At 36.5% G+C, this 24,802-nt stretch overlaps 7 protein-coding genes and 3 pseudogenes across 12 annotated transcripts; 4 read left to right on the forward strand and 6 right to left on the reverse strand.

The window, feature by feature from the left end:
• Positions 1-126: 126 nt before the first annotated feature.
• On the reverse strand, positions 127-2,274 carry LOC104765157 (INCREASED PETAL GROWTH ANISOTROPY 1-like protein 1). Of its 3 annotated transcripts, none has more exons than XR_015594982.1 (5): positions 1,425-2,274; positions 951-1,275; positions 747-858; positions 508-639; positions 127-441 (listed from the first exon to the last, which is right to left on the reverse strand). XR_015594982.1 is itself a non-coding variant. In XM_010488832.3 (5 exons), exons 1-5 carry the CDS (start codon positions 1,959-1,961, stop codon positions 349-351), a joined length of 1,191 nt encoding a protein of 396 aa, XP_010487134.2. In that variant the 5' UTR covers positions 1,962-2,219; the 3' UTR covers positions 127-348. The 3 variants fall into 3 exon arrangements, 1 of the variants encoding a protein (XP_010487134.2); XR_015594981.1 differs by having other exon boundaries at positions 937-1,275; positions 1,425-2,219; XM_010488832.3 differs by having other exon boundaries at positions 959-1,275; positions 1,425-2,219.
• Positions 1,815-4,188, forward strand: LOC104765145 (CST complex subunit STN1 pseudogene; annotated as a pseudogene). Its single transcript, XR_015594983.1, has 3 exons — positions 1,815-1,954; positions 2,367-2,407; positions 3,537-4,188. The product of XR_015594983.1 is annotated as a CST complex subunit STN1 pseudogene (transcript).
• An 806-nt stretch (positions 4,189-4,994) lies between these two features.
• On the reverse strand, positions 4,995-5,414 carry LOC147946527 (uncharacterized; annotated as a pseudogene).
• A 739-nt stretch (positions 5,415-6,153) lies between these two features.
• Positions 6,154-6,891, reverse strand: LOC104765183 (uncharacterized). The gene has a single exon (XM_010488864.3). It carries the CDS (start codon positions 6,842-6,844, stop codon positions 6,419-6,421), a length of 426 nt encoding a protein of 141 aa, XP_010487166.1. The 5' UTR covers positions 6,845-6,891; the 3' UTR covers positions 6,154-6,418.
• A 1,292-nt stretch (positions 6,892-8,183) lies between these two features.
• LOC104765192 (ran-binding protein 1 homolog a) lies at positions 8,184-10,140 on the reverse strand. Its single transcript, XM_010488874.3, has 4 exons — positions 9,827-10,140; positions 9,510-9,661; positions 9,274-9,399; positions 8,184-8,830 (listed from the first exon to the last, which is right to left on the reverse strand). The coding sequence occupies exons 1-4, from the start codon at positions 9,979-9,981 to the stop codon at positions 8,583-8,585; spliced, it is 681 nt and encodes a 226-aa protein (XP_010487176.2). The 5' UTR covers positions 9,982-10,140; the 3' UTR covers positions 8,184-8,582.
• An 802-nt stretch (positions 10,141-10,942) lies between these two features.
• LOC104765202 (putative F-box protein At1g67390) lies at positions 10,943-13,142 on the forward strand. Of its 2 annotated transcripts, none has more exons than XM_087498013.1 (5): positions 10,943-11,296; positions 11,680-12,300; positions 12,391-12,564; positions 12,699-12,765; positions 12,803-13,142. In XM_087498013.1, exons 1-5 carry the CDS (start codon positions 11,021-11,023, stop codon positions 12,805-12,807), a joined length of 1,143 nt encoding a protein of 380 aa, XP_087354139.1. In that variant the 5' UTR covers positions 10,943-11,020; the 3' UTR covers positions 12,808-13,142. The 2 variants fall into 2 exon arrangements, with proteins under 2 accessions (XP_087354139.1, XP_087354137.1); XM_087498011.1 differs by having other exon boundaries at positions 12,834-13,142.
• Positions 13,143-13,569: 427 nt separating this feature from the next.
• On the reverse strand, positions 13,570-15,104 carry LOC104778595 (mitogen-activated protein kinase kinase kinase 20-like; annotated as a pseudogene). The gene has a single exon (XR_015588367.1). The product of XR_015588367.1 is annotated as a mitogen-activated protein kinase kinase kinase 20-like (transcript).
• A 4,362-nt stretch (positions 15,105-19,466) lies between these two features.
• On the reverse strand, positions 19,467-21,191 carry LOC104765211 (putative protein phosphatase 2C 2). Its single transcript, XM_010488893.3, has 3 exons — positions 20,659-21,191; positions 20,110-20,454; positions 19,467-20,033 (listed from the first exon to the last, which is right to left on the reverse strand). The coding sequence occupies exons 1-3, from the start codon at positions 21,103-21,105 to the stop codon at positions 19,689-19,691; spliced, it is 1,137 nt and encodes a 378-aa protein (XP_010487195.1). The 5' UTR covers positions 21,106-21,191; the 3' UTR covers positions 19,467-19,688.
• Positions 21,192-21,549: 358 nt separating this feature from the next.
• Positions 21,550-22,890, forward strand: LOC109132186 (PHD finger-like domain-containing protein 5A). Its single transcript, XM_019243331.2, has 2 exons — positions 21,550-21,688; positions 22,369-22,890. Exon 2 carries the CDS (start codon positions 22,412-22,414, stop codon positions 22,742-22,744), a length of 333 nt encoding a protein of 110 aa, XP_019098876.1. The 5' UTR covers positions 21,550-21,688; positions 22,369-22,411; the 3' UTR covers positions 22,745-22,890.
• Positions 22,891-24,022: 1,132 nt separating this feature from the next.
• Positions 24,023-24,759, forward strand: LOC109131392 (protein PSY3-like). The gene is made up of 2 exons (XM_019242314.2): positions 24,023-24,155; positions 24,559-24,759. Exons 1-2 carry the CDS (start codon positions 24,062-24,064, stop codon positions 24,684-24,686), a joined length of 222 nt encoding a protein of 73 aa, XP_019097859.1. The 5' UTR covers positions 24,023-24,061; the 3' UTR covers positions 24,687-24,759.
• The last annotated feature ends 43 nt before the right edge of the window (positions 24,760-24,802 follow it).

Consider the following 24,802-nt stretch of genomic DNA (forward strand, 5'->3'; position numbering starts at 1 on the left):
GGTAATGCTCATCGCTTCTTGTTCTGTTTTTCGTCTTCGCCAGTGGGTTTTTAAAACAGTGACATGAGTAGTAATCTGGAATTGAGAATGGGCTTTGTGTTTTCGCTAGTTGCATTGGAAAACTCATTAGATGAACACGATATACTTTAGGCATATAAATAATAATTTAGTCCTCCTACTTTCTTTTACATATTCTAATGCGTAATCTCAATAGCTATAGATTACAACATGGTTTCCTTCTCTTAGCTTTGCACACCAAACAAGTCTTTTATTCTCAAATTCATAACAAAACCTAGATTTTTTTTTAACAGAGGATATGTCAACAGGTTTAGTTTTACATCCTTTCTTTTATCTTCTGTGTTCACTTGTAGTTGTAGTTGTAGTGAACTTCTTTAGCTCATTAAATACGCGTAATGTTTCTCCGTCAAAACCTCCAGCAAACTGTATTGAATTATATGTTAGTAAATACAACCAAATAAATATGACCATGGCTTGTTTATAATCTACCTGGTGTATTGTGTAGGCAAATCGAACCCCTTGAAGCATAAGATTTCCTTCTTTAGCGCTTCCGTTTGATTCCAGCTCCTTGGTAGTTCGCTTCATGTACTCCTGAGCTAGCCTAAGCGAGCTGTATTTTATCTGCAACAAGGTAAATCTTCTGTCAAAGTAGTGGTGTATGTATTTCAACGTATAGTGTTGTAGATTAAGATTTCATCATAATCAGAATTAATCAGTCACGTAGCTACCTGTCCAATCAATCCTGTGTCGAGCATCCACTCCCACGGTATCTGAAAGTCCTTGTATCTCTTCCCTGTACTGTCTCTCATCTTCTCTGTGTTGTTAACACTTTCCTCTAACCTGAAATTTTTCGAAGATTTTAAAGCGCCATTATTAACTCGTGTTATTTGATAAGATCAGGAAGTTGCTAGTAATTACTATATTCTTTATACATGCTCGCCTGTCTTGTAACGATTGAATCCTTTGCAAAGCCTGCGTCAGGGGATCCTTTGAATTGTCCTTGAATGACAAAATCTCTGATTCAAGGCTCTTTAGCCTTTTGTAATTGCAAGCAGCCTCTCTTAGTGAATCTGCTTTGCGTTCTGGCCATTTAGGGAATTGCTTTAGGACTGCCCTTTCATCAACCAAGGAAGATAGTTCTTCGTCTATCCATTTCACAAATGTCTCCACTTCTGATATGTCTGTAAATGTTGCGGCCTCCACCTTACTTATCAAGATATGGATATGATCTCTGTGTCTGTCAGTGTCAGATTTAATCTGCAAATGAATGTTAAATCTGTTAAATTCAGTTTTTCTAATACTCTGCACATAGATAATACAGTTATGATGGAGATTTCATATGGTTTCTCATCTAATCACCTCTTCTAAGTTATTAGTGGACAAAGTTTATACTTTACAGTACTTACATCTGAAAGATATTTGGAGCGATTCTCGATTTCACCAATCATGTTTTTGCTGAATGCAGGAGACATAGCTCCATTCTGATTGATCTTGTTCCCCATATGAGACTCTCTCTTCGTCAGGACACGATAAAACTCGACAACTTCTGGAGCACGCCGTACAGATCTTTTTCCAAGTGTTGTCTTTGATGGAAGTGGTGGAGGTGGTGGCGGCTTTATTGCTGTAGACTGTACTTGGGCCATTGGCTTGGGATTTGGATTCCTGACCTCTTGACCCTTTGTGTTGGATTTGACACTCTCTGATGCTTTCAGATTAGATCCTTCTGTATTACCGCCATCATATGAGCTCTGCAACTTCTTCCATAACATTGATTTTCTCTCGTTGTCATGTGCTTTAAGATTGCTTACTTGTGCTCTTAGGCGAGCGACTTCTTGACGCAGCTCGTGGTTTTCCTTCTCCAGCTTATCATTCTTCATTAGAGAAGCTTGAAGCTCCTTCACCAGACGCATGAGATCCGAATCATCTTCTCCATTTGGTAACATTTCTATATATCCTCTTGTTCTAGTAGTATGTGAGTTTGTTTTTCTTTGAGGGGAAATTTTTTCTCCTTTTTATGACATGCCTCTTTAAATTACTTCCCAATGAAGCATTATAGACTCACCTAAACCTTTGATGTTCACTTTTGCGTGTGGTTAATTGCAAATTACAGTGAAGGCATAGAACAAGACTATCCTCTTGTGTGAACCCTTCTTTTCTAATGATCTCTTAGCTTCGTAGTTGCACTGAGCTGGAATCGAACCTAGAATAATACTGCGTATATACGGCTTAAGCTCTTTTGTGTTTGAAACTAAAGTCATCATCTTGAATGATTATATTCAAGATTATATTTGATGCGCATCGTTTGTCTAATTACTTTTATTACTTTGCTCTTTTTTTCTAAATTGCAGACTAAGTTAGAAGATCCTCTGGGTCCGCAAATAAGTCACAGGTAAGCAAATACTTTACTTAGCCTTCCTAATCACATAAAAACACATAGATAAGATAATTAATTATGTTGAAGCTTCATTAGCTTCTCTTTTTTTTTTGGTCAATCATTAGCTTTAGTTCGTAAGGAATTGAACCATTAGGTACGCGGTATGGCTTACCTCCCAAGTAATAGTCATATGCTCAAGAAGTTTCGTGTCTCATTCTCTCACCCACTTTTAATCCACCTCGTACGTCCACGTATGAGTTCTTTAGATGGCCTTTTCTAGTATATCTTTCGTAGCGTCATGGTCATGGACTAAGCTTTAACTCTTTTTTTTTCTCTCGCTCTAACTTAATAAATTGATTTCACTAGTTTATACAAAACTGCACTTCTTTTTTTGTTTAGAAATACAGAAATTGGAGTCAGGACATAGTGTACTGAAGTATTAATATAAGTCACAGTCCAGGAGTCCAGATCACTAGTGGTTTTTTTGGTTCTGTTTAATTTATCAAAGAAGAAACTGAAAAAGGTGTTGGTTCCTTTTGTAAATGGTAATCAACTGTCCTTGGAGCATTTAACTTGTGGACTTTATTATTCTCTGCATCTGAAGCAAATGTAAACTCGAAAATGACATCGCACCATACAATAGTTTCTCCTACTCTTACCCAAAAAGAAAAAAGAAAACGAGTTATGCATTGTCTGTTAACTGTGTCTAATTAATTGAAAGCTTGGTTAGTGCTGCTGTGCATCATATAGTAAGACCTCAAAATTGTTATCTATCATGCTATGGTTTCTTTACTACAGTACCTTCTAATTCTCAAGAAGGTTAAGTAAATCACCTAATTAATATCGTTGAGGTCCAACCTAAAAAGTAAACCCGGTAGATTCTATAATAATCATTTGGTTACGGAAATTAACAAACCTCCATAATAAAACAAGTAACTCTACCACAAAAGTAATAAAAACAGAAAATATGCACATCTAAATTAGCTATATGAAAAAAACGTTTTATAATCACATTTAAAAAAAAATTAAACTGCTTATAATGTACTTGCTGCATTCCAAATTTTATAAATTTTTCAACAATTAATTCAGTTTCCTTTTAATATCAATATGCACATTGTTCATCTTTTTGTATTTTCTTCTCCAGCCCAGCCATGGATCGATCACTCTTAAACACACACGCTAAACTCGTGGCGCGTGACATCCACTGCCTGACACAGTCGCATACAGAACCCAACTCTTTCTCCCTAATTGGCGGCAGCGCGTCCGTCTCACGCGTAGAGACAGTGGGCACAATCGTCTCTCGCGACCTGACCCCAAAGTTCCTCAAGTTCGATGTGGACGATGGCACCGGCTGCGTCACGTGCATCCTCTGGCTGAACCAGCTCTCGTCTTCTTACTTCTCCCGGTGGGATCCAGCCACGATTCTGCTCCTCGCAAGGGCTGCGCGGAAACAAGCCGCAAATATCAGAATCGGAGCCGTGGCTCGTGTTCGCGGTCGCGTTGGCTCGTATAGAGGAGTGATGCAGATCACGGCTACTGTTGTGGTGGTCGAGAGAGACCCGAACGCGGAGATCTTGCACTGGTTGGAGTGTTTAAGGCTCGGTCCAAGTTATCGTATTCAAAGTTAATTAACTCTTTTTTTTTCGGTTCAAGTCAAGAGAGATCATTACAAGTGTCAACCCTAACTCATGAATCAACCAATTTGGAAGGAGAGTTCCTATTTCAAAGTGTGAGCATACGTCACAAACTGATTACCATGTATAATTCGCTTATTAAATAGTATTGCGTTTGCATTAGGATAAGGTTCTACATTAATATATGCATATGCAGTCAATTATATGATACAATACTTCTCTAAATTATCAATGACTCTTATTTTCCTCTATATTCTTAAAATAGAAACTGAAAATGATCAGAACCTTCAAACATTTTTCCACAAACCTATTGGCAGCATGTGACCATCTGCCATAGCGTGGCTTGAAGAGCTTTCAAGCGTGTTGTGGTGATTACTGTTTTGGGTAGTTATAAGCAAGTGTTGGGCATACGTTGGGTGTGTATGTGGTGCATGTCTCATCTATAGTAATATGACATAATTAATAATAACTTTTTTTCCTTTTGGTCTTGGAACACCGAACATGAGTCATGTCTTCTTCATCTCAAGTCTTGTGATCATCATCATCATGGATAATTTAATCCGTGAGCTGCTGCATCTTAACTCTTGGATCCTGAGGATAGAGATTATGCGGAGCTAACCGATCTTGGTTTTGCAACGTTCGTACGTATACATGACATTTGTTTGGTTTTCGTTCCTTAGTTCAATTTAATAATTAACCAAACTGAAAATCAAAATGCCCACTCCAACATTTAATTATGGGTTCAAATATTTAATTTCTGCTATTATGAATTTCATTAATAATAATATGTTCTTGCTAAAACATCAATTGCTGTCTGAATACGATATCCATTTTAATTCGATAATATGGTTTGAGTCTTTTTTGAGACTATACAAACTGGACAACTTAGACAGACGGACCTACTAGTACTTTACCGTTGGCCTCAAATCAATCTCAGACCAAACTAAACCGGACCTCGTACATAATCCTTATGCAACCAAGATTAAACCACCTAAAACCCATAAACTCATACGACCGACCGAGCACCCTGCCCTTAGAAGATTCCTGCTGCCGCTTGAATGATGCGGAGCCCCAACCGGAAAGATTATAAGTCCCCCACCGCGTGATCGGCTTCGACTGCTGCTGCCACCACCACCTCCTCTTCCCCTGCTGCTACCGAAGCCTCCTCCACCGCCTCCTTTTCGGATAACGACAGCTGATTCCGGAGACTTTGCTTCAAACCCAACTACAACATCATCCGGCTTGGTGGCATTGAAAGAAGGGAGAGTCTTGTTCTTGTTGTTCGTAGCAACGGAGGAAGGTCGTCAGCTAACGGAAGGATATGTGTGCTGAAGATGAAAGATGAAGAGAATGTACAACAGAACCAACGATGTTTTTCTTAAACTCATTTTCTTTTGCTTATGTGTCTCACTTCTCTCTCACCTTTCCCTTTTGCTCTCTATTTATATTCATTTCGTTTCTATAATTATTTCTTTTCTTACAGATATATAAAAAAAAACAAAAACAACTTACATATTATTATTTTTTTCAGGGCAAAAAAAAAACTGTATTTACATAATTAATTGAGATTCGCACCCAAAAAAAATAAATACATAATCAATTGAGAAAAGTATATATTCGAAAAGAGAACAAAATGCTCATATATATAAGAAAAACAAGTACTTTGTTCACTACTTTTCCTAAACATTACTAAAACAAACAAAACGAGTATTAAAAAAAAAAGTTAAAAACTAATTAAGATTTCAGATTGAGAACCTCTTCCAATTTGATAGAGAAAACAGAACGATTATCATGAGTTTTCAGCACCTCTAAACAAATTTGTTTCGAAATAACCAAGTCAATATTAATTATAAATATTAGTCATGTGGTGATAGATATAGAGCAATTAATTTTTCGCCCAAACGTATATTGTTCAGAAGAGACATACAAATTACAATGAGAGGTTCTCTAAAGACCTATACTAGAACTATGCTGTTCCCTGCCGCTTGATCTATATATGTTGTTCGTTATGTGTATTTTTGTTTGGTCTAAAACAAATATGCATAGTTCATAGTTGTTTTACAAGATAAGTCAAACGGTGAGGTTTACCATTCATCATTAGTCACTTTAAAACTTTAGCCTTTGCCCTTTGGAGGTTATATACGCGCGTTTAATATATTTAAGTTTAAAACTACACAATATCGCCCTTTACAAACGCTATACTAAAAAAAAAAAAAAATCACAATACTAGTAGAAGAATCCACATCAAGCTTAGGATTGCTTTCTACAATAAATTTACAATGCAGACCTTACTTACAGTTGGCCCAAATAAATTTCAGACCAGACCAGATCGCACATCAAATGTAAACGTTATTAAATCAATAAAATAAATGGCAAACAAATACTCTGGCAACTACAGAACCAAGAATAAACCGGTTAACACCGATAAAGCGAACCAACCGACCGCACGCGCTGTTCCTTGAAGATTCCTATTGCCGCTTGATCTATGCGACCCTACCGATCCAGCACTACCCGTACGAACCGGAATCCAACCTGACAGGCTAGGGCTTTTACTCCTGCCACCTCCCGTGCTTCCACCGCCGCGACTTCCTCCACCACCGCCTCCTTTTTTGATGACGACAGCTAATTCCCGAGCCTTTCCTTCCAACCCAACAACGTCTGACTTTAATGAGTCGTCATTCAAAGGAAGAGCCTCGTGGTTCGTACCAACTGAGGAAGGTCGTGAATCTCGTGATGAACTCACGGCATGAAAATGCTGCAGAAGAAGGGAGACAAAGAGAATGTACAAAACCAACGATGATGTTCTTTTCACACCCATCTTTTTTGTGTTCTTTCTGTGTGTAATTTGATCTCACTTTCCCCTATTGCTCTCTATATATATATAGATTTCGTTTCCATTGTCAAAAGAAAATAAAGATGAAACGCGGCAGAAGTGGTTGCCAGTTTCGACGTAGCCTCTCATTATATGAAGCTGCCACGAAGATAACTAATAATATAATACTTATCTATCTGAACTTTATTTTAAACAATATAGATTTTTTATGAAGGACCAAAAATATAAAATAAGAATAAAAGTAATGTTAACAAAATAAATAAGGACAGAAAGGTTTTGGAGATGGTTCTCCTAGGATAAAGAGAATTAATTAACCCAGCAGAAATCGTTTCTAGGTGTTTGGTAATTTTTTTTATCTACTATGTACTTTGTCGACTAAAACAAATTAGTTAGCAAATAAAATAGTAAGCCTCAAGCCACGATAAAAATTTTATAAATAAACTTGTGCCGCGTGTACAATTTGACATGTGGGAGTGGGATATCACGGAAATCATATTTGACACCTTTCATGTCAACCAAATCTTGATTTTTCATTCAAATTTGAAAATTATGAAATTATCCATTGCATAATATATTAATCAAAAAAAAATGTTGTAAAAAACATGATATTTATCTAAAACAAGATTAATTAAAATCTAAAGTGTAATTAAAATTAGCTCTGAAACCAAATTATTGTGATTTTCTTTAAAGTATAAATTTATGATAGGAATACACAGACAAAAGAGAAAACAGAAAAAAAAATATTTGTTTTAGGATTTACATATTTCATATATATTAAAGTAGAAGTAACATGCCGTCCCGGAAAAGAATTATATAAAATGGTTTGCTCTCTCTTAGTAATAAAAAAAAAAAAATCAAAAGTCAAAAAAAAAAATCCAAGCATCATTAATTCTTATGTACTAAAAATTATGGTGCTATTGGAAAGTTTTTTTTTGTTTGTAATTTTGTTAAATTTCGGCTAGAAAATTGTTTATATGTTTGTATCTATCCATTTTAACACATGTTATTCACTTATAATTTTTAATAAATTTAAATCTAAGCATACTTCTTTGTTATGCGCAGTCTCATGAATTAGAGATTGCAATACAGTATATGAAAATGTTACAACTTTAGATTTAAAAGTCATAAATATTGAGTATTCTATAGTCAACATTTATAGTGATAAATATTGAAGAAAATGCGTATGTAACAAATATAACATTTGATGAACAAACAAACTGAGGACGTAGTAAATTTCAGATACTGCTAATTTGCGTTGTCCTCCGAGATTAGCAGCATCTACTTGCAAGAGAGCAATGTAGATTTTGGCAATGACCATAAAAAATTAAACAAAATCACATGCATTCAATTTTGAAAAGAAAATAAAATGGGGACTTCTGATTCTTTCTTGTCCATGAAGAAACACATCTCTATCCTCAAAATAAGACCATCCAAAAAATGGATTTCATAAACTTAAAACAATGAAACCAATGTACTCTTTCAGGTAACCAACTTAAAATATTCTCCCGAATCTCCCATATCACCCCGACGCTTTCGACTCAAAAAACTATAGACCCAAAACGACTCAGCAAAACCCGACCCCAAGCAATCCCCCAACCACTTGATATGACTCGACAACAGATGTATAGATAGATAGTGCCAAGACGATGACTCAATTGCATCAAAACAATTTTGAGGCTAAATTACCTCGCCAGGAATTTGGCAGCGTAAATACTGATGCATCTTAAGTGGAGGGACCAGTCTCTTCGGGTTTCTTTTCTTCACCAGCTTTCTCCACCTCACTCTTTTTGGTTTCCTCTACTTCAGTCTTCACCTTCTCCACAGGTTTCTCTTCGGTTTTCTCCTCTGTCTTTTTCTCTTCCACAGTCAGTTTCTCAAGAAGACCAGCGGCGTCAGAGGCATCTTTGCTCTCTTCTTTCTCTTCTTCAGATTCAGCAACTTCCTTGAACTTTTGCATAAATGTCTTGCAATCTGACAAAGAAAATAGAACTTGGTTACCCATTTAGTCTAAACACATACTTGACCACATCAAGATCAATATCTCTTTATAATGTTAGCACAATCTAGCAGCCGAAGTACTTGAAAAGCCAAGGAATTCACAGCCCCAAAGTAGCCAATGATGAAAGCTCTAAGGATCTCCAAGAACAAGTGGCCATATAACCAAGATAACTCCAAGACCCTTAAGTAATCTAAGCCATAAATTCTATCAAAGCTGTACTGAAACTAAATAAGCCAATGCAACATCAATATGGGGATAGGGCCATGAAATAAACTAGATAATCAAAAGAGAAGGCTAGTATAAGATATGGCATATTTCAGTCAATATCAATCCCCGTAAGAAAAATAACTCCAATACGTGACAAGATCCAATCAAACAATGAAAAAAACAAATGCAAAATGCATTACAAACTCACTCTCGATTGAAGCAAATCGGATACAGAAAAGCTCATCCTTGAGTTCCCCATCAGCAAAGTCACGAGCGTGCCATACACACGACTTTTCATTTCCAACGTGTTCCTGAACAGTCATGCCCGATTTAACTGCAGAAACAGCAGAAGCCGGAAGACACATAAGTAAAAAAAAAAAAAGAGTAGCCTAAATACGGATCCAGATGCAACTCAATAAAAAGCATCCTAAACAGAAATTTTACCCAAGTGGTTAGCACAGATCTTCAGAGTTTTCGATTGCCTCATAACGAGACGAATCTTGCCCGTGTTCTTATGCTTTAAGAGCTTCACAGTACCAGCTCCTCTCTCCTTCCACTGATTCGCATCCTTATCGAACCGATACAGCTTCGATTTCCTTTCGATTCACAAACAAACCAAAAAAAAATCAGTCAAACATCTCTAAGAAGACCATCGCTCATCACCAAAAGCTAAACCCTATAGATTCGATCAGATCCAGTTGACCTAGATCACACCAAAAAAAAAAAAAAACATTAACAGAGCAATTGAGAAATAGACTTACAGATCGAGGACGGCGTCTTCGTCTTCCTCGCCGGTAGTTACGGCAACCTCCTCAAGCCTAACGATCGGAGCAACCTGAGCTCCGGTGTCCTCATCCTCGTTAGCTCCTGCCTCTTCCTCGTCTCTGTGCTCGTGCTCGGGTTCGTTGGTCGCCATAGTTATCTACTGAGATTTGCTCGTCGATTCAGTTGTTCGTTCGTTACGGTGCGGCGTATCCGAGAGAGAGAATTTGGGGGTTTTGTAACACAGGAGAAAACGGAAAAGGCACTTTTATAACCGCGTTGAATTGAAGCTACCAATGGGCCGATTTCTTATAAATATATATGGCCCATATAAGGGCATTTTTATAACTGGGTTGAATTGAAGCTACTAATGGGCCGATTTCTTATAAATATATATGGCCCATATAAGACCCATTTATCCAGTTCTTGATTTAAAAGCAAAAACATATATACAAAATGAGAAAATACAATTCTTAATTTTTGCACCATAACTTTTTTTTTTTCAGCGTACTGATCAGTTGATAAAAAAAAACTTTATTTCTATTTGAAAAGAAAGATAAATTTCTGTAAATTAATTTAAAAAAAAAAGGATATCTTTCACAATTTCAAATCAAAATTTGAATGTTTATGTACAAAGATATTTTTATATTGGATGTTTAATTTCCACAAATAATACAAACATACTTTGACTAAAATCGCTGCAGAACACTAAACAATTCAAATATGAGACCTTAATAGTGGACCCTAAAAAGATATATTGCCTGATTGTCAAAAAAAAAAAAAAAAAGATATATTGCCTTATATTATATGTACATGTTTTTCAAATTGTGACAAATATACAGCAAGTATATTCCTTTTTTAATGCACATGTAATTGTTATTCGTTGAACAGCAAAGTCAAATGTATTTTAGATTTGTTCCTATTTTATGAACCGTCGATGGAATCTTTTTTTACTTGGCAACCGTCGATGGGAATTTGAAATAACAAAAGATAGAGAACATCTTAAAGTTAGGTTATGATCTTTTGTAAGGGCAAGATCGTCCATCTATCTTATTTGTCTTTATCCTTTCGTACCTCTTCATTTTAACCTCTCTTCCCCCACACACATATATCACACACCCTCCTCTTCTCTCGCATATCGTACCAGTGGGATTCATTCTCGTCTCTTCACGTCTATCTCCTAAAACCTCTCCATGGCTGCATCATCATCAACAGTATCGTCAGATGCAAGAGGCAAAAAGAACCTTCTTAACGTTGATCGGATCAGCATGCTTCCGGACGAAGTGTTGCTCGTGATTCTAAAGAATATACCCACTGAAGAAGCTGTCCGGACAAGTTTGTTGTCAACACGTTGGAAGGATGTTTGGAAACATTTGCCGTCTCTTATCTTTGATATGCGAAAAACTTTCAACGCCCAAATGGGATCCTTGGCCGATCGTTCGGGTTACATTGCTGACCTTATTACAAAGGTTTTTTATACCTTCCATTCTTCCAAATATTTTCTCATTTAAAGTTTTTAAAATTATGATTTTTTCGCTCGAAATTATACTATAACTAACAATGATTCGCCAAAAAAATTATTATTTTAAAAATCTTGTTATATAAATATTTGAAGATGAGTATAAATTGTGAATACATTATTATGACAATACGAGAATCTAGGAAAATATCATCTCTTGCCTTATCTTACATAGTTTTTTTTTTTTTTTTTTTTCGTCTATCTTACATAGTTTGTTAGTTAATCATAAAATACAGTATTTAAGTTCTGGCTCCTATTGATGATGTAATGTTATATAGTACTGTATTTGTGCATAATTCTGTTTTAATCACAAATCTTGTATTTCTTTTGAAGGTTATAGACAATCACAAAGGTCATCTAGAGTACTGCAGAATCCACCATTTTTCATACCAATCAAAAGACGGTGCTCTCGAAGCTTGGATTCGAACTCTGATTCATGTGAAAGGCACCAAAAGTCTCTCACTGCTAAACCATCTTGGTCACAATAGGAGATCCAGCATGCTCCACTTGCTCCCAAACACATTCTCCCATCCAGCCCTCACCTCACTCAGCTTATATCGCTACGACTTTGAAACTGCAAATCCCTTTAACAAGTGCGACAATCTCATGATTCTCCAACTTGGTAGAATTTGTGCTGAGGTTGGTGTGTTCAACACAATCATTGCAGCGTGCCCCTCTCTCAAGGTGTTGGTACTAGAAATCACGACGTACAGCCAGCTTGGTTGTTTGAAGATTCACAACAACAATTTAAAGCTCTTGCACGTGACTTGCTCTCATATAGATCGCATTGACGTGTCTGCACCTCTTCTGGATATCTTCTCCATTCGCTTTACTTTTGTTGCGAAAGATAACTTCCTCCTTGCAGCCCTTAAAATACTTCAAATTAATAAAAGCTATTGGGCTGCAAAAGTAAGGACACCTCATATCAGCTACAACATATCGTGTAATGCTCAGGTACTTACAAACCATAAACAAATACATTGAACTATCTATTTAGTATAAGTATATTGTTTGACATGCTTGATTTGTTTATATGAATCGAAGGAGAAAGAAAGCATCGAGCATAAGTTCGTGGTGAGTAGAGATACTAACTATTTGGCGCGGTTTCAATCTTTGGCGGTGATCGTGGATTTAATGAATCCAAGGGAAGTTCAAATGTTGAGAGAGGTGTTAGTTGCATGGAACGGAATAATGAGGAAGCTCGAGATATCGTTTACGGTATGTTCATTTTATTTTTTCGTTTTCAGTTAGATAGAGATAGATTTTATTAAAATTTTATTTTTATCACTTTCGTTTGATTGGTTTATCTATATAGAAAACATGATACATGTTTTATGTTCTTGTATATATAGGATTCCAACATTCCTAAGAAAGAAGGTGAATCTTCTATTAGTGGGGCAGAAAAGAAAAAGTGGGAAGGTGGATGTTTAATTTCAATTGTTGCGATGAAAACCAGTTTGAATTGGCTTCGCGTTTTGTGACGCAAGGGACCGTGATGAGGAAAATGATGATCAAGACATCGTTGATTCCTCCAAGCGAAGAGACAGAAGCTGCTGTGGCCAAACTAATGGAACTTCCAAAAGGTAACGATGAGCTTAGCATTGAATTATGCTTCTAATAAATTTTTATTTGGATCTAGGCGTTGGTCATTTGATATAATAAGTAACCTTCTATTTGTGAAGTGGAAGACTTTATGGTTTCAACTTTCTAGTAATGCTTTTGGTGTTTCTGTTGAATGTATTTTTAATATTTGGGACTTATTTTGTATTAATTTGAATATTATCTGATTTGTGGCATTGAGAATGGTTGTTGGCTTGTTGCATGCATATGCGGCTATCTTAAACATGCTTTAAGATAAGCTTTCCCTAGAATGAATCACTCCTATAAATCTATATCTGCACATAGAATGAAACATGTTCTTATGGCTTGTTTCATCTTATCGGATGGAAAAAAATATGCTTGAGCGCTCATCGAGACAACCATCTTTAAGTGATCTGGTTATCTCTACGGTTCATTTAAGTGCTCCGGCGAAAAGCCGAACACTTAGAATGAGTCTCCACTTACTTGAAGCCGAAGCTTGTTGGCTGTATATATATACGTGAGCTATCAATATGAGGCAATGGTTCCTAATTAAGTAGGACACTCAATCTCATCTCACCGCGTAAAAAAGATAGTTTTGTCCGTTTCGAATCACATGTGCAAACAAACAAAACTTCAGGCAGATTAAAAGACAACAGTTCGAGTTTCTTGTTGTTATTATTATCACGATAATATTGATAACAATAGTAATAAATAATGAGATGAATTTGGCTAGAGACACATGTAGAATAAGCCATAATCTCCATTAAGTAAATTAAAACAATCACTAATCCATATGGCACCGCCGTCGCCGAGCCCCGGTTTCCCGGCGGTGTATTCGGAGACACAGAAACGTCAATTATCGTAGAGTCATCAGCCACGTCATCGTACGGATACGATGATGAATTGTATTCCGATTCTACCCTTGTGGATCCCGAATATTCCATCGTTGTCCCTTCCTTTACCGAGGCGTGGCTTCTAACTTCCACCCAACCATCCGACTCCCAAATTGCCCCTTCGGTCGTCGCCAATTTACAAACCCTTGCCATCGCCGCGTTTTTGAATTCTGATCTCCACTCGCTCCTCCCTACTTCCTCCTCTTCTTCCAAGCCAAACCCCGAGTTGCCCCAGTCAAGAACGCAACGCGGAGATGACTCAGTGGGTGACGAGCTGTGACACTGAAACAGATAAGGATGCTGCAGAAGCTGATCGCAACTCCACCTCTGATGCGGGTCTCGCTTCAGACACTTGTCCAAGAAGTCACGACCCATCTCCGACAGCGTCACGGGGAAAACGGGCAACTCGCCGGAGAATCCGATTCGACTCAGCAAGTCAATCCCGTGGTCTTCCCAAGCGGGTTTCCCGGTGAACATCTCGATGATCGTGCAGCCGAGAGACCAGACGTCGCTCTCCGGACCTTGGCACTCTCGTCTGATCACCTCCGGAGCCATCCAAAGCGGACTTCCACGTGGCGTGATCTGAGCCGTCGGTTTGTTGATTCTGATCGCTGACCCGAAATCCGCCAGCTTGATCACAGAGCTCCGGCTGACGAGGACGTTCCTCGCCTTGACGTCGCAGTGAACGAATCCTTGCGAGTGGACGTGGCGGAGAGCAGAGACAAGACACGCCGTGTAACGCTGGAGCAGAGTTTCGTCTTTGATCCCTCCTCCGGCGTAATTAGCCACGTCTCCTTCTGGGAGATACTCTAAGTAGAGATTACGAAACGACGTCGTTCCTTCTTTTGAGTGACCGTCGCCAAGTAGCCTCACGATGTTCGGGTGAGGCTTGAGCGAGCGGAGGACGGAGATTTCGTTCTCGAGGGACTCTGATTGAGTGGGAAGGCACGTGGCGAGATCCACGGACTTCACCGCAAAAACTTCACCGTTAGTTTTGCTGATCGCCGTGCTAACTGAACCGAAACAACCTCGTCCAATACAAGTACCACGAACCCAAGAAGAATACTGAGGACTTGAAGATGACATTAAAGAAGAAGAAGTGTTGCTCTGTTTCTCCATGTGTGCCAACTTTCACATGTCGTACTTATGCAACTCGAAGCTATTTATATGTGTCTTTGGGAAGCTGTAAAACAGGAAATGTGAACGTGAAATAAAGTTGCAATTTTATTTTGTTTCTGACATGGACAATTCTTGTACACTTGTCTTTTCGATTTGTAAAGTCTCATCTTTAAGAAATTTCCCACGTGGACATGTCATGTACAACACAAACTTTCGAGTTTATCACTAGATTTTTGAACAAATTCTACCATGTTCGATGTCGGTTATGGATTTTAACGACTTAAAATATATATTCATGTATTGCAAATTTTATTTGTAATTCCATAAAAAAAATTTTGACTTTGGTGGAGTGGAATGATTAGTTGTTTTGGAAAACAGAACAAACAAAAAGATCAGAGAAGATCATTTTAGAAGAAATTGGTGTATGCCACTAATGAGTAGTGACACTTGGAGAAGTTCTCGGGATGATTGTAAGAAACAATGCACTTGCCCTTTCTGCTTAATCCTTATCCAACAAGAGTTAAGTTGCGGTTTGGTCTTGTCCGTTAATATTTTACTCACAAAAGATAAAAAATCACTCCCTCTCGCTTCACGCAATCGTTTTCGTTTTTATAACCACAACATTTAAAAAATGGTCTCTTTACTAAGTTAGACAAGTGATCGGATCATCCCGTACTGATCGTGGGTAAGACAAATGAACAAAACGTGCCGATAGATTTGGAACGCTTGATATGTTGACATTTTTTTTGTTTTTGTTTGGTGTGTGCTAATTTGGTTGACCCTGACATGATCAGACATGGAATATACGGTAATCGACGTACAAATCATTATTAGCAAAGATTCATGAATCCAAAACCATGTCTTAGCCAATCATACTTAGGAAACAATAATTATATTCGTAGCATAAAGAAGGCGATGGTGTACAGTAACAGAATATTTACGTGAAGTAGTGGATATCCGAATAAATATTCGGAGTTGTCCAAAGGGGATCAGCGTTAGAGATGAGGGAAGAGGTTGCCAAAAGGGGCTGTGTTAGGGGCTGTGTTTTAAAATGGGGGTCCATCTGGAGGTTTACGTGGCATGAAAACGTTGGTTCACGTTCTTTGACATATTAACGAGTTGTCTGAACACACATATTGGGAATTGACGTGCTTGATCAGCCTCCACGCATAGTGAAATTAAACTATTATATTTGTATTTTTGGTTTGTTGATATCATGAAGCTCACAACAAGAATTTACTCAAAATCGTTATCCAAAGATATCACGGAGATCGAGTTGGAGATGGAAGGTAGAAAATGAAAGATAGGGTTGTTAACTTTATTAATTGAAGAGATGGTTGGTTGGGAATCTTGGGATGGTTAATCGCTGGATCACTGTAATTGCATTTACATAGGGTAATTATCACTAGAAAATTAATTAATTTATAGAAAATATTGTTGGAAATGCCACTTTCTTCATTAAAGTTATGAAAAATGTCAATTTCATTGTTTCTTTTTGAAAATGCCACTTTCAAAATTTATACTACATGAGAAAAGACTAAAATACTCTTCTAAGTTAAACAATGAGAGAAAAAAAGATTTTTGTGTATTTCAGTTAATGAGGACATGTTATTGTCCGTTCTATTCTAGTCCATCAAGCTAATACGATAGACAATATAAAAGTTATTATAAATATTAAGTGCGATGTTTGCAATTGTCCTTCAATAATGTAAGTAGTAGAAGTGAAGTTATAATTAACAGAGGTACTAAAACAAATAGACAAATTTCAAAATATAGATAGAACAAAAGCTATTACATGTTATTACATCTGATTATGGATTATGATTAGTTGTCCATCAAAATAAAAAACAGGATAGACAACAAGTTAGGAAATGGACATATTAAGTAGACCAGATCTGATCCATTGAAAGAAAAATATCTTGATATAGAGTAAAACTTGGCTTGAACATAGATGATGTCTTCTGGAGGTGCATTACTTATTGTCATCCTCTAATCTATCACTTGTGGCAGTATATCTGCACAACTGACAACAAGTTAGAAAATAACAAATGAACATATTTTTGAGATCGAATCTGGTCCACCGGATCTAGTCCACCGTCTCGTCCATCAAATCTGGTCCACCGAATCTGGTCCACCGGATCTAGTCCACCGTCTCTTCCAAAGAATCTGGTCTACCGGATCTGGTCCACCGTCTCGTCCATCGGATCTGGTCCATCAGAAAAATAATGTGTCAGATTTCAGATCTGCTCCATTAAAGTTGTATAGAGAAGGAAACAAACATAAGAAACTCAAAGAGGTATGAAGGTTTTGAGAGAGAGAAAGATGGAAGAAGATGAATAGTTGAAGATGAGAGATGGGAAATGGTTGTTGCTCCACCATTTGTAAACGCCTCTACCCTGATTTGGTCTTTGTTGTTACAGTCTAATTTCTATCTCTCTCTCGTGGAGTGATTATGATGAAACAATCATCAGAAAAGCTTTTCAAATCCATGAAATGATTTCTTTGTTATTGAAGGAAGAAAAAAAGAAAGAAGAACATAGAGAAAGATATGAGAGATCCAATATGAGAAAAGAAGAAAATAATATAAGAGTAGTTTTGTCATTTTTAGTGGATCAAAGTGGGTCTTATGCCATTTTAGAAAATGTTAAGTTTAAAATGGTATTTCTCAATAGAAATGGTACTTTACATGGCATAGTTGATAATTTTCTCTAATTTATAGGGTTTGGTGACATAAATATTCATTTTAAAGATTCCAAAGATTCCATAACATATATCAAAGACTGAAGTTTTGTGAAATTTTGCTAACCATTTGGCAAACTAGTATAAATTAAAGTTTAAATTGCTAATTAATGACCATGTACTGTAGTCAACCTGATCTTTGAATTATTCCAATAGAAAAAAAAAACGTTTATTATTCGATTTCGCCGCAACTAAATGTATATTTTACTTTGTATGTTGTTTTTTCTGGGAAAGCTTTGACCTTCCGCGAACGTGAAGTGCTATTTGGACGGTCCACCACTTGTTCCGTATCTTCTTAGGGCAACTATTTTCATCTTATGTGTGTGTATGAATTTATATTAACATTTTTGAAATACATTTTGGTTTATGCCCTTTAAGTTTTACTTATTTAATTTTTTTTTACAACGTTAATCCCTAAAACAATTCCATAAATAACATTGCAAAAAAACTCAAATACTAAATTTTTTTAAATTGACCAACATTTGTTACATTTATTACCATAAAAACTCAACAACATCTATACATTCCGATTTTTCTAAAAATAACTCTACCCATTAAAGTTTTAACCCATTAAATCTCCAAAACTATTTTTATGGATGCTAGAATCTCTTAAATTTAAATGATATACAACAGATTTTCCATAACAAAAGTTTACAATATCCATAATTATATTAACATTAATAAATTTCCTAAACCGAAATCTAATTATAAAATGTCACATTAAATATGTTGAAAACCCCCCATATAATTTAGTTTATTTTTATTTTTTGAGGAATTACCAAAAAAATTAAAATTCTATTAATTATCATAAACTATATATATTGACATGGAAAAAATATAAACTATAAAAATATGCTAATTTGGTAAAACAATACATGACTAAACTTGATAAAAAAAACTTATTTTGATTATTTTTTTACGCAAAAACTTATTTTGATTTTGGTGAGACGGGTTGACATTAGTCTCATATAGAGAGTTAAGTGGAATTGTTTTTTTTTAACACGTTTAGATGTGTATCAGGAGATAAATGTACTACTAGACTATACATATACCACACGGGTTAAAACCTTGAAAACATTACAAAAATCCTATACTTTGAATACTTATATCAAATACCTATAAAATTTTATATTTTTAAAATCAATAAAACAATAATAAAATAACAAATAAATGCAATATAAATTTTAAATTTTTATAACAATATTGGTTAAATACTAGTAAATATTATAAATTACTAGAAATGTCCAGAAAAATAAGATATTATTTGGAGATTTTAGGACCCATACCATATCTTTCCAACTTAGATGTATAGGAGAATCCACTTGGAAAACAACTCAACATAATGACATTGCAACATGTACTTTTAATACCGTACAAAACTTTCTCACTTTACAGTTTTTATAGAATTAAGGTAATAGCTATCCTAAGATATATTTATTTATCTCCTAAATATAAACACTAAAGTACATTTACTATGTAAAGTACATGCGTACAAATTTATCGTACGTGATTTGTAAACATAAAATTTTAAACAATACGTTGATACGAGAAAATTAAATGTAATAGTTGGGTAAGTAGTCTAACTCCATTGCGCCGCCTCATGCTATTGCAAGGGATGTGGATTTTCAATCCCTCCATCGTACGTGATGACAGGCTTGCATCCACAATCAAAGTACTTTGAGCATGCAAAAGTTTACCAAGCTTTATTTCTTTGTGTTTCTTTTTTCTTTTTACTCTGTTTTTACCTTTATAGTTTTGAAATAAGACGACAATAAATTGAAGAAAAAATACAGTAAAGTTTATGATTTTTATTTATCATATAAAAAACTTACTTTTGTCAAAAATTACAAGAATATGATAAGAGATAATCTAAGATGATATCCACAAGGTATTTTAACAACTTAAATTAACTAATTGAAGATTTGAAGTTAATTGAAGAATGTAATAAGGAATCCAAACTCTAACGTCCGAAACCTGAATGTTTTCTTATCCCTTACCTCTCTCCAATGGTTAGAGGAAGCGGCACAGCGGAATCAACATCACACTGATATCGTCCAAGGAGCCTCGTGATACGGAGAGGTCAACTAGCTTCTTACAAGCTAACAATAGCTTCTGATTCTGATCGGTTCCTATGCAAAACGGTCTAGCTATATCTACTGCCTCCTGATTACTAACCTTGTCCCATAGACCGTCTGATGCTAAGATCAAGAACTCGTGCTGGGGATTGATTCGGAGAACATTTGTCTCTGGTTCAGATATTATCCATTGTTTGAGATGAGCATCTCCTATTCCTCTAGATACTGCTAAAGATCCTTGGATTCTCCAAACACTTTTGAATGTATCCACATATCCGCCCTGCAGCATTATCGTATTCAGAACCATGTAACCTTGAATTAAACCAAACAACAACTATTTTTGTAAGAATTCTTACCGAGCTCTCAATTCTGTTACGTTCATCTTCTCTCGAAGGGCGATGATCAGAAGTCATAGCCTCAGCGTGTCCTCCAACGCTCAAAACAGCACGGCAGTCACCAGCATTGGCCACCGTAAGATTGCCATCTCTGATCAGAGCCGTCACGCAGCAAGAGCCGCCCTTAGCATCTTTCTCCCTAAGAAACTCTGAATCAGTCTCTAGATAACCGCGTCTTACAGCTTCTTTAATCTCTGAATCGTTCATCCCACCAACAATCTCATCTAAAATGTTACTACACAAGTTGTTGGCCGCAAACTCAGCCGCTTTTGATCCTCCGTGGCCATCATAGACTCCGAATATTGCCTGCAATTAGAATATTCTTAGTGATTTTGTAAGTAAATATATATGATCTACCTATTCAAGAACTAATCATACAATTCTAGAACCAAACTTCACAAAGCTCATCACTGGCTCACACACCATAATGAAATCTTAAGTTATATTACTCTTTAAATCACATAATGAGTAAAGAAACTCGAAACTATAGAAAGCAAACAAAAGTATTACCTGTTTGGGATCACCTCGAAGATTGGTGATGGCAGAGAAACGATCCTCCATAGCTTCTCTTCTTCCTCTCTTGCAGTAAACAGAATACTCATCACCTTCCCTCTCTACCTCTCTTCTCTCCTCCCTCGGCGTCTCTGTAGTCACCGACACCTCTGCAGATATAGGAGATGCAGTACCAACCGGTATATCAAGCCTCATCGGGCGTTTCCTCTTCAGCACGCCTCCGGGAACAGAGTCCGACCCAAACCCTAATTTAGCTGGCGGTTTAAGGAGACGGAGGCAGAACGGAGATGTGGGAGACGCAAAGGAAAGAGAAGGAGAAGAAGCTGGAGGATTGAGATGGGATAGAGATAGAGTTAGGGTTTCATGCGCCGGAGGTTTGTTGCAGAAAAGTGAAGATGACGGAGAGAACACCGGAGAGTTGCAAACGGTAACTGCAAACGACATCGTTTGTAAAAGAAAACTCTTTAGGTAAGTTTGATTGTGTCTATGAGTCGTGTTTTGTGTTTTCTGTTTTGTGTCAACGAGAGAGAAAGAGTCATTACTATATATTACAAGTCTCAAGTCTCCGTGGCCGTTGTTGTTTGCTTCTTTCAGCCATCCAGGTCAAACGTTACCACTCTCATCTCTTGGTCTTTGACTTTTCAAATCATGGATCCACCGGCACAGTCCATTTTTTCCGCTTTTATTTTTTGCGTCAACGCTCTTCCAGAAATATATCTTTGATTAACTTTTGGATCATTAAAAAAAAAAAAAAAGTCAAAGAAGGCAATTATCACTTATCAGTTTGGTTTGGTCTAGTGTTTTTTTTTTTAATTGTAAAAAAAGGCAGAAATAGAGAAAATAAAAAGAGCCTTTTAGTGAGAGATAGCCCATATTAGTCGGACCGACATGGATATTTGTGGTGATTTTAGAAACCCGACCCGGTTTGTTATCTTTCCTTCCAGCAGCCGTCTCTTGTGGTTCATATCGGCGCTCGGAGATCGGGGATCGCTAGTGGTGCCTTCTTCTCCTTCTCTTTCGAGATCAGGTTAGATCTTTTGCTTTCAACTTCAATTTATGCGTGATAGCTATTTTCTGAGATTTCATTCTCTGTTCATGTTTTCTGCGTTCTTAGGGTTTTGCGGTAGGTATCTATGTTCCTTAATTGTTTTTGCGCAGCTCCGTTTTGTGTGTGTTTGAGCTCAAACACCTTCAATTTTGATCGTCTGTGGTTTCTCTATGTGTACGTTCTGTTGCTTCGTGGTGAACTGACTAAAACTTAACTCGAATTTTGTGTTCGATTCAGCCGATTGTTGTCTTCCTTGTTTCCTTCGTTTACTATGCTGTGGATTTCGAAACCTAGGAACTGTTGTTGCATTTAGTTAGCTAGAATTGGCCTTCAAACTTTTTTTTTTTTTTATCTCTATTTGAGTGAAACAGCTAGTTGACACATTGCTGCCTAGTAGGTGTTCGATGAAATTCCTCTGAGAAACAAAATAGTAGGAAACACCTTGAAGTCTTGTAGTGTCAAATTTTCGTTAAATTATGACCCTAGGAATTAGATATGAAACAGAAAGGTTACTTTACAGAGCATGGTTGTATTGTATCTCTCGCTATTACTTGAAATATATATAAAGTGAATTGTCATTATCTTTTCTTGCTGAAGGAGATGCATAGGTGCTATTACTAATCCAGAAACGCTTACTTTATTACCAAACCTTATTGCAGGTCGAAAACTTAATAAGAGGACCAAGGTCGTGTTTTAGCAGCCATGGCCAAGCATCATCCTGATTTGATCATGTGCCGGAAACAACCTGGCATTGCTATTGGGAGATTGTGCGAGAAATGTGATGGCAAATGCGTGATATGCGATTCCTATGTCCGTCCGTGTACACTGGTTCGGATTTGCGATGAATGCAACTATGGTTCATTCCAGGGGAGGTGTGTCATTTGCGGAGGAGTTGGAATCTCGGATGCTTACTACTGCAAAGAGTGTACACAACAGGAGAAAGATAGAGATGGTTGTCCTAAGATTGTCAATCTTGGCAGTGCGAAAACTGATCTCTTCTACGAACGTAAGAAATATGGTTTTAAAAAACGATGATAGTTTGTTGTTGGTTACTCGAGCTATTTCATCTTCTTTATTAATGCTAGGAAGAAAGTGTCTGTAACTTGTCTGTGTTAAGAAAAATTATCTGGTGAAGCAAAATTTAAGACTATGTGTTCAAAGAAAAGATTATGGTTTGTTTACTCATGTGTCTTATTGATTAGCCGGATCGACGTGTTATCTTTTTTTTTCTTTGCTTGGTTAATTATCTAGCCTTTCCTTGATCACGAGATACCTTGACATAATAGTGTTCACTGTTCAAAGCTTCACCACATTACTCGATTCATATATAGTACTAATAGAAGAATGCACTTTGTTGCCGATTCAGGGGGGGTTTTGGAGTCAAATCCAACAAAATCTATATTTGAATTTAATGACATAATGTCAACTTAAAACTTTACAGAATACGCAATAACTCCCAAAAAGAGGATATCATCCATTACATCAAACCCCACATGACCGTCAGAAATATATTCCTTTTAAAAAGTGAGGAAACCCCCCTCCAAAATCTTTTTTCGTCCAAAAGTTTAGACGTTGACTTTGTGTAACGGACGGTGACGATAATAGTCAACGGCCCATGCATGTTCGCTTCTTCGCTTATGTGTTAAACTGTTAGCTTAACAGTGTGGAATCCACAATTTGTCTCCAATAGTCAACTCATACCTCCAATTAGACTGTGCCACGTGGTATATAGCAACTATTGTTGGAACATCTCAAACAGATTTATGCATTTCGATCTTGATTTTATGGTTGAATTGATTTACTGATTTCTATTTTTTGTTTTTTATCGGATTGAGTTCCTTCAAGAGATAAGTCAAACAAAAATTTAGACGAAAAATGATACTGTGGCCATTAAGAAAAGCGTTTATTTCTAAGACAAAAAGTTTACGTTGATGATTTTATTTAGGGACAAGCGTTGAAACAATCAAAAGACAGATATTCAATGTATTTAGTTAGGGACATAAAATGTAAAGACTTAATATCAGAATATTCCAAAGGACATGTCTTTGCAGATATCTATACCAACTTCAGAACAAAATGTTTTGCAATAATGTCTTGTGCCCTAGAACATCGATTCCCTAATTTCTTATATGATTTGCTTGAATTTGTATTAGTCATCTCACCATGATATATTAGAAATTAGAATATTCCGGTTATACAGCACTCTCCGAAAAATATGGTATGTTAAAGTAGTTTGGAAGTAATGTTAATTTAAATCATTTTGCGTATATAAAAGGAGAGGGTCACAAGAGATATAGTTGAATAGAGGAGAGAGAGAGAGAGAGATAGAAAGAGGAAAAGGAAAAAGAGAGGATGGGTTATTGTTATGGAATTCGGTTGTGCTTGTGCATCTTCTTTGCACTTACGATCGTCTCTTCGGCTCGAATCACCATTTCATCATTTTTAGGTAAGAGCAATCGAGCTCATCATGATACCATCGACATATACAATAAAGAGGGGAAAAAATTAGAGTTGTATATAGATTCATCAAATTTTCAGAATCGATCGTTGGATTGCTTAGTCTCTTCGATATTTATGATCAATCGTAATCGTAGGTTTAGCCGCTTAGATATATCTCGTATAGTCGTATTTAGCCAAATGGCTGATTGGCTCATACGTGATACATGTGTGTGGATGGAGATACAAATAGAGTACTGTATATTATTCAACCGTGTTTTCATGTTGGTTTTTCTATCTTTCGTTTTTTTTTGTTTGTGAAAAATTTTAGCTACATGCATCTCTATTCTTAAAGCTCGTATCTATATCTATACGTACGTAATATATATGTTAAACCTACATGCATATAACAGAAAATGAAAAGATGGTGGAGAGAGGTAGATCGTTGATGGTGAGCACCAATGACTATGACAAGCCATCGGCCAACGCAAGGCACAACCCACCAGGAAGGCGTGGAGGAGGTCGGAGACGGAGAGGATGAATACAAAATGTTTTTTTTTGTATTTATAAGAAAAAGAGAAAAAAATAAATGTTCTGTGATATAAATATATATATATATATATGTTATTTTATAATTAAATATTTCTATGTGTGTCA

The sequence above is a fragment of the Camelina sativa genome, chromosome 3, assembly GCF_030686135.1.
Source record: "Camelina sativa cultivar CO46 ecotype springtype chromosome 3, ASM3068613v1".
In the NCBI taxonomy this organism is placed as follows: domain Eukaryota; kingdom Viridiplantae; phylum Streptophyta; class Magnoliopsida; order Brassicales; family Brassicaceae; genus Camelina; species Camelina sativa.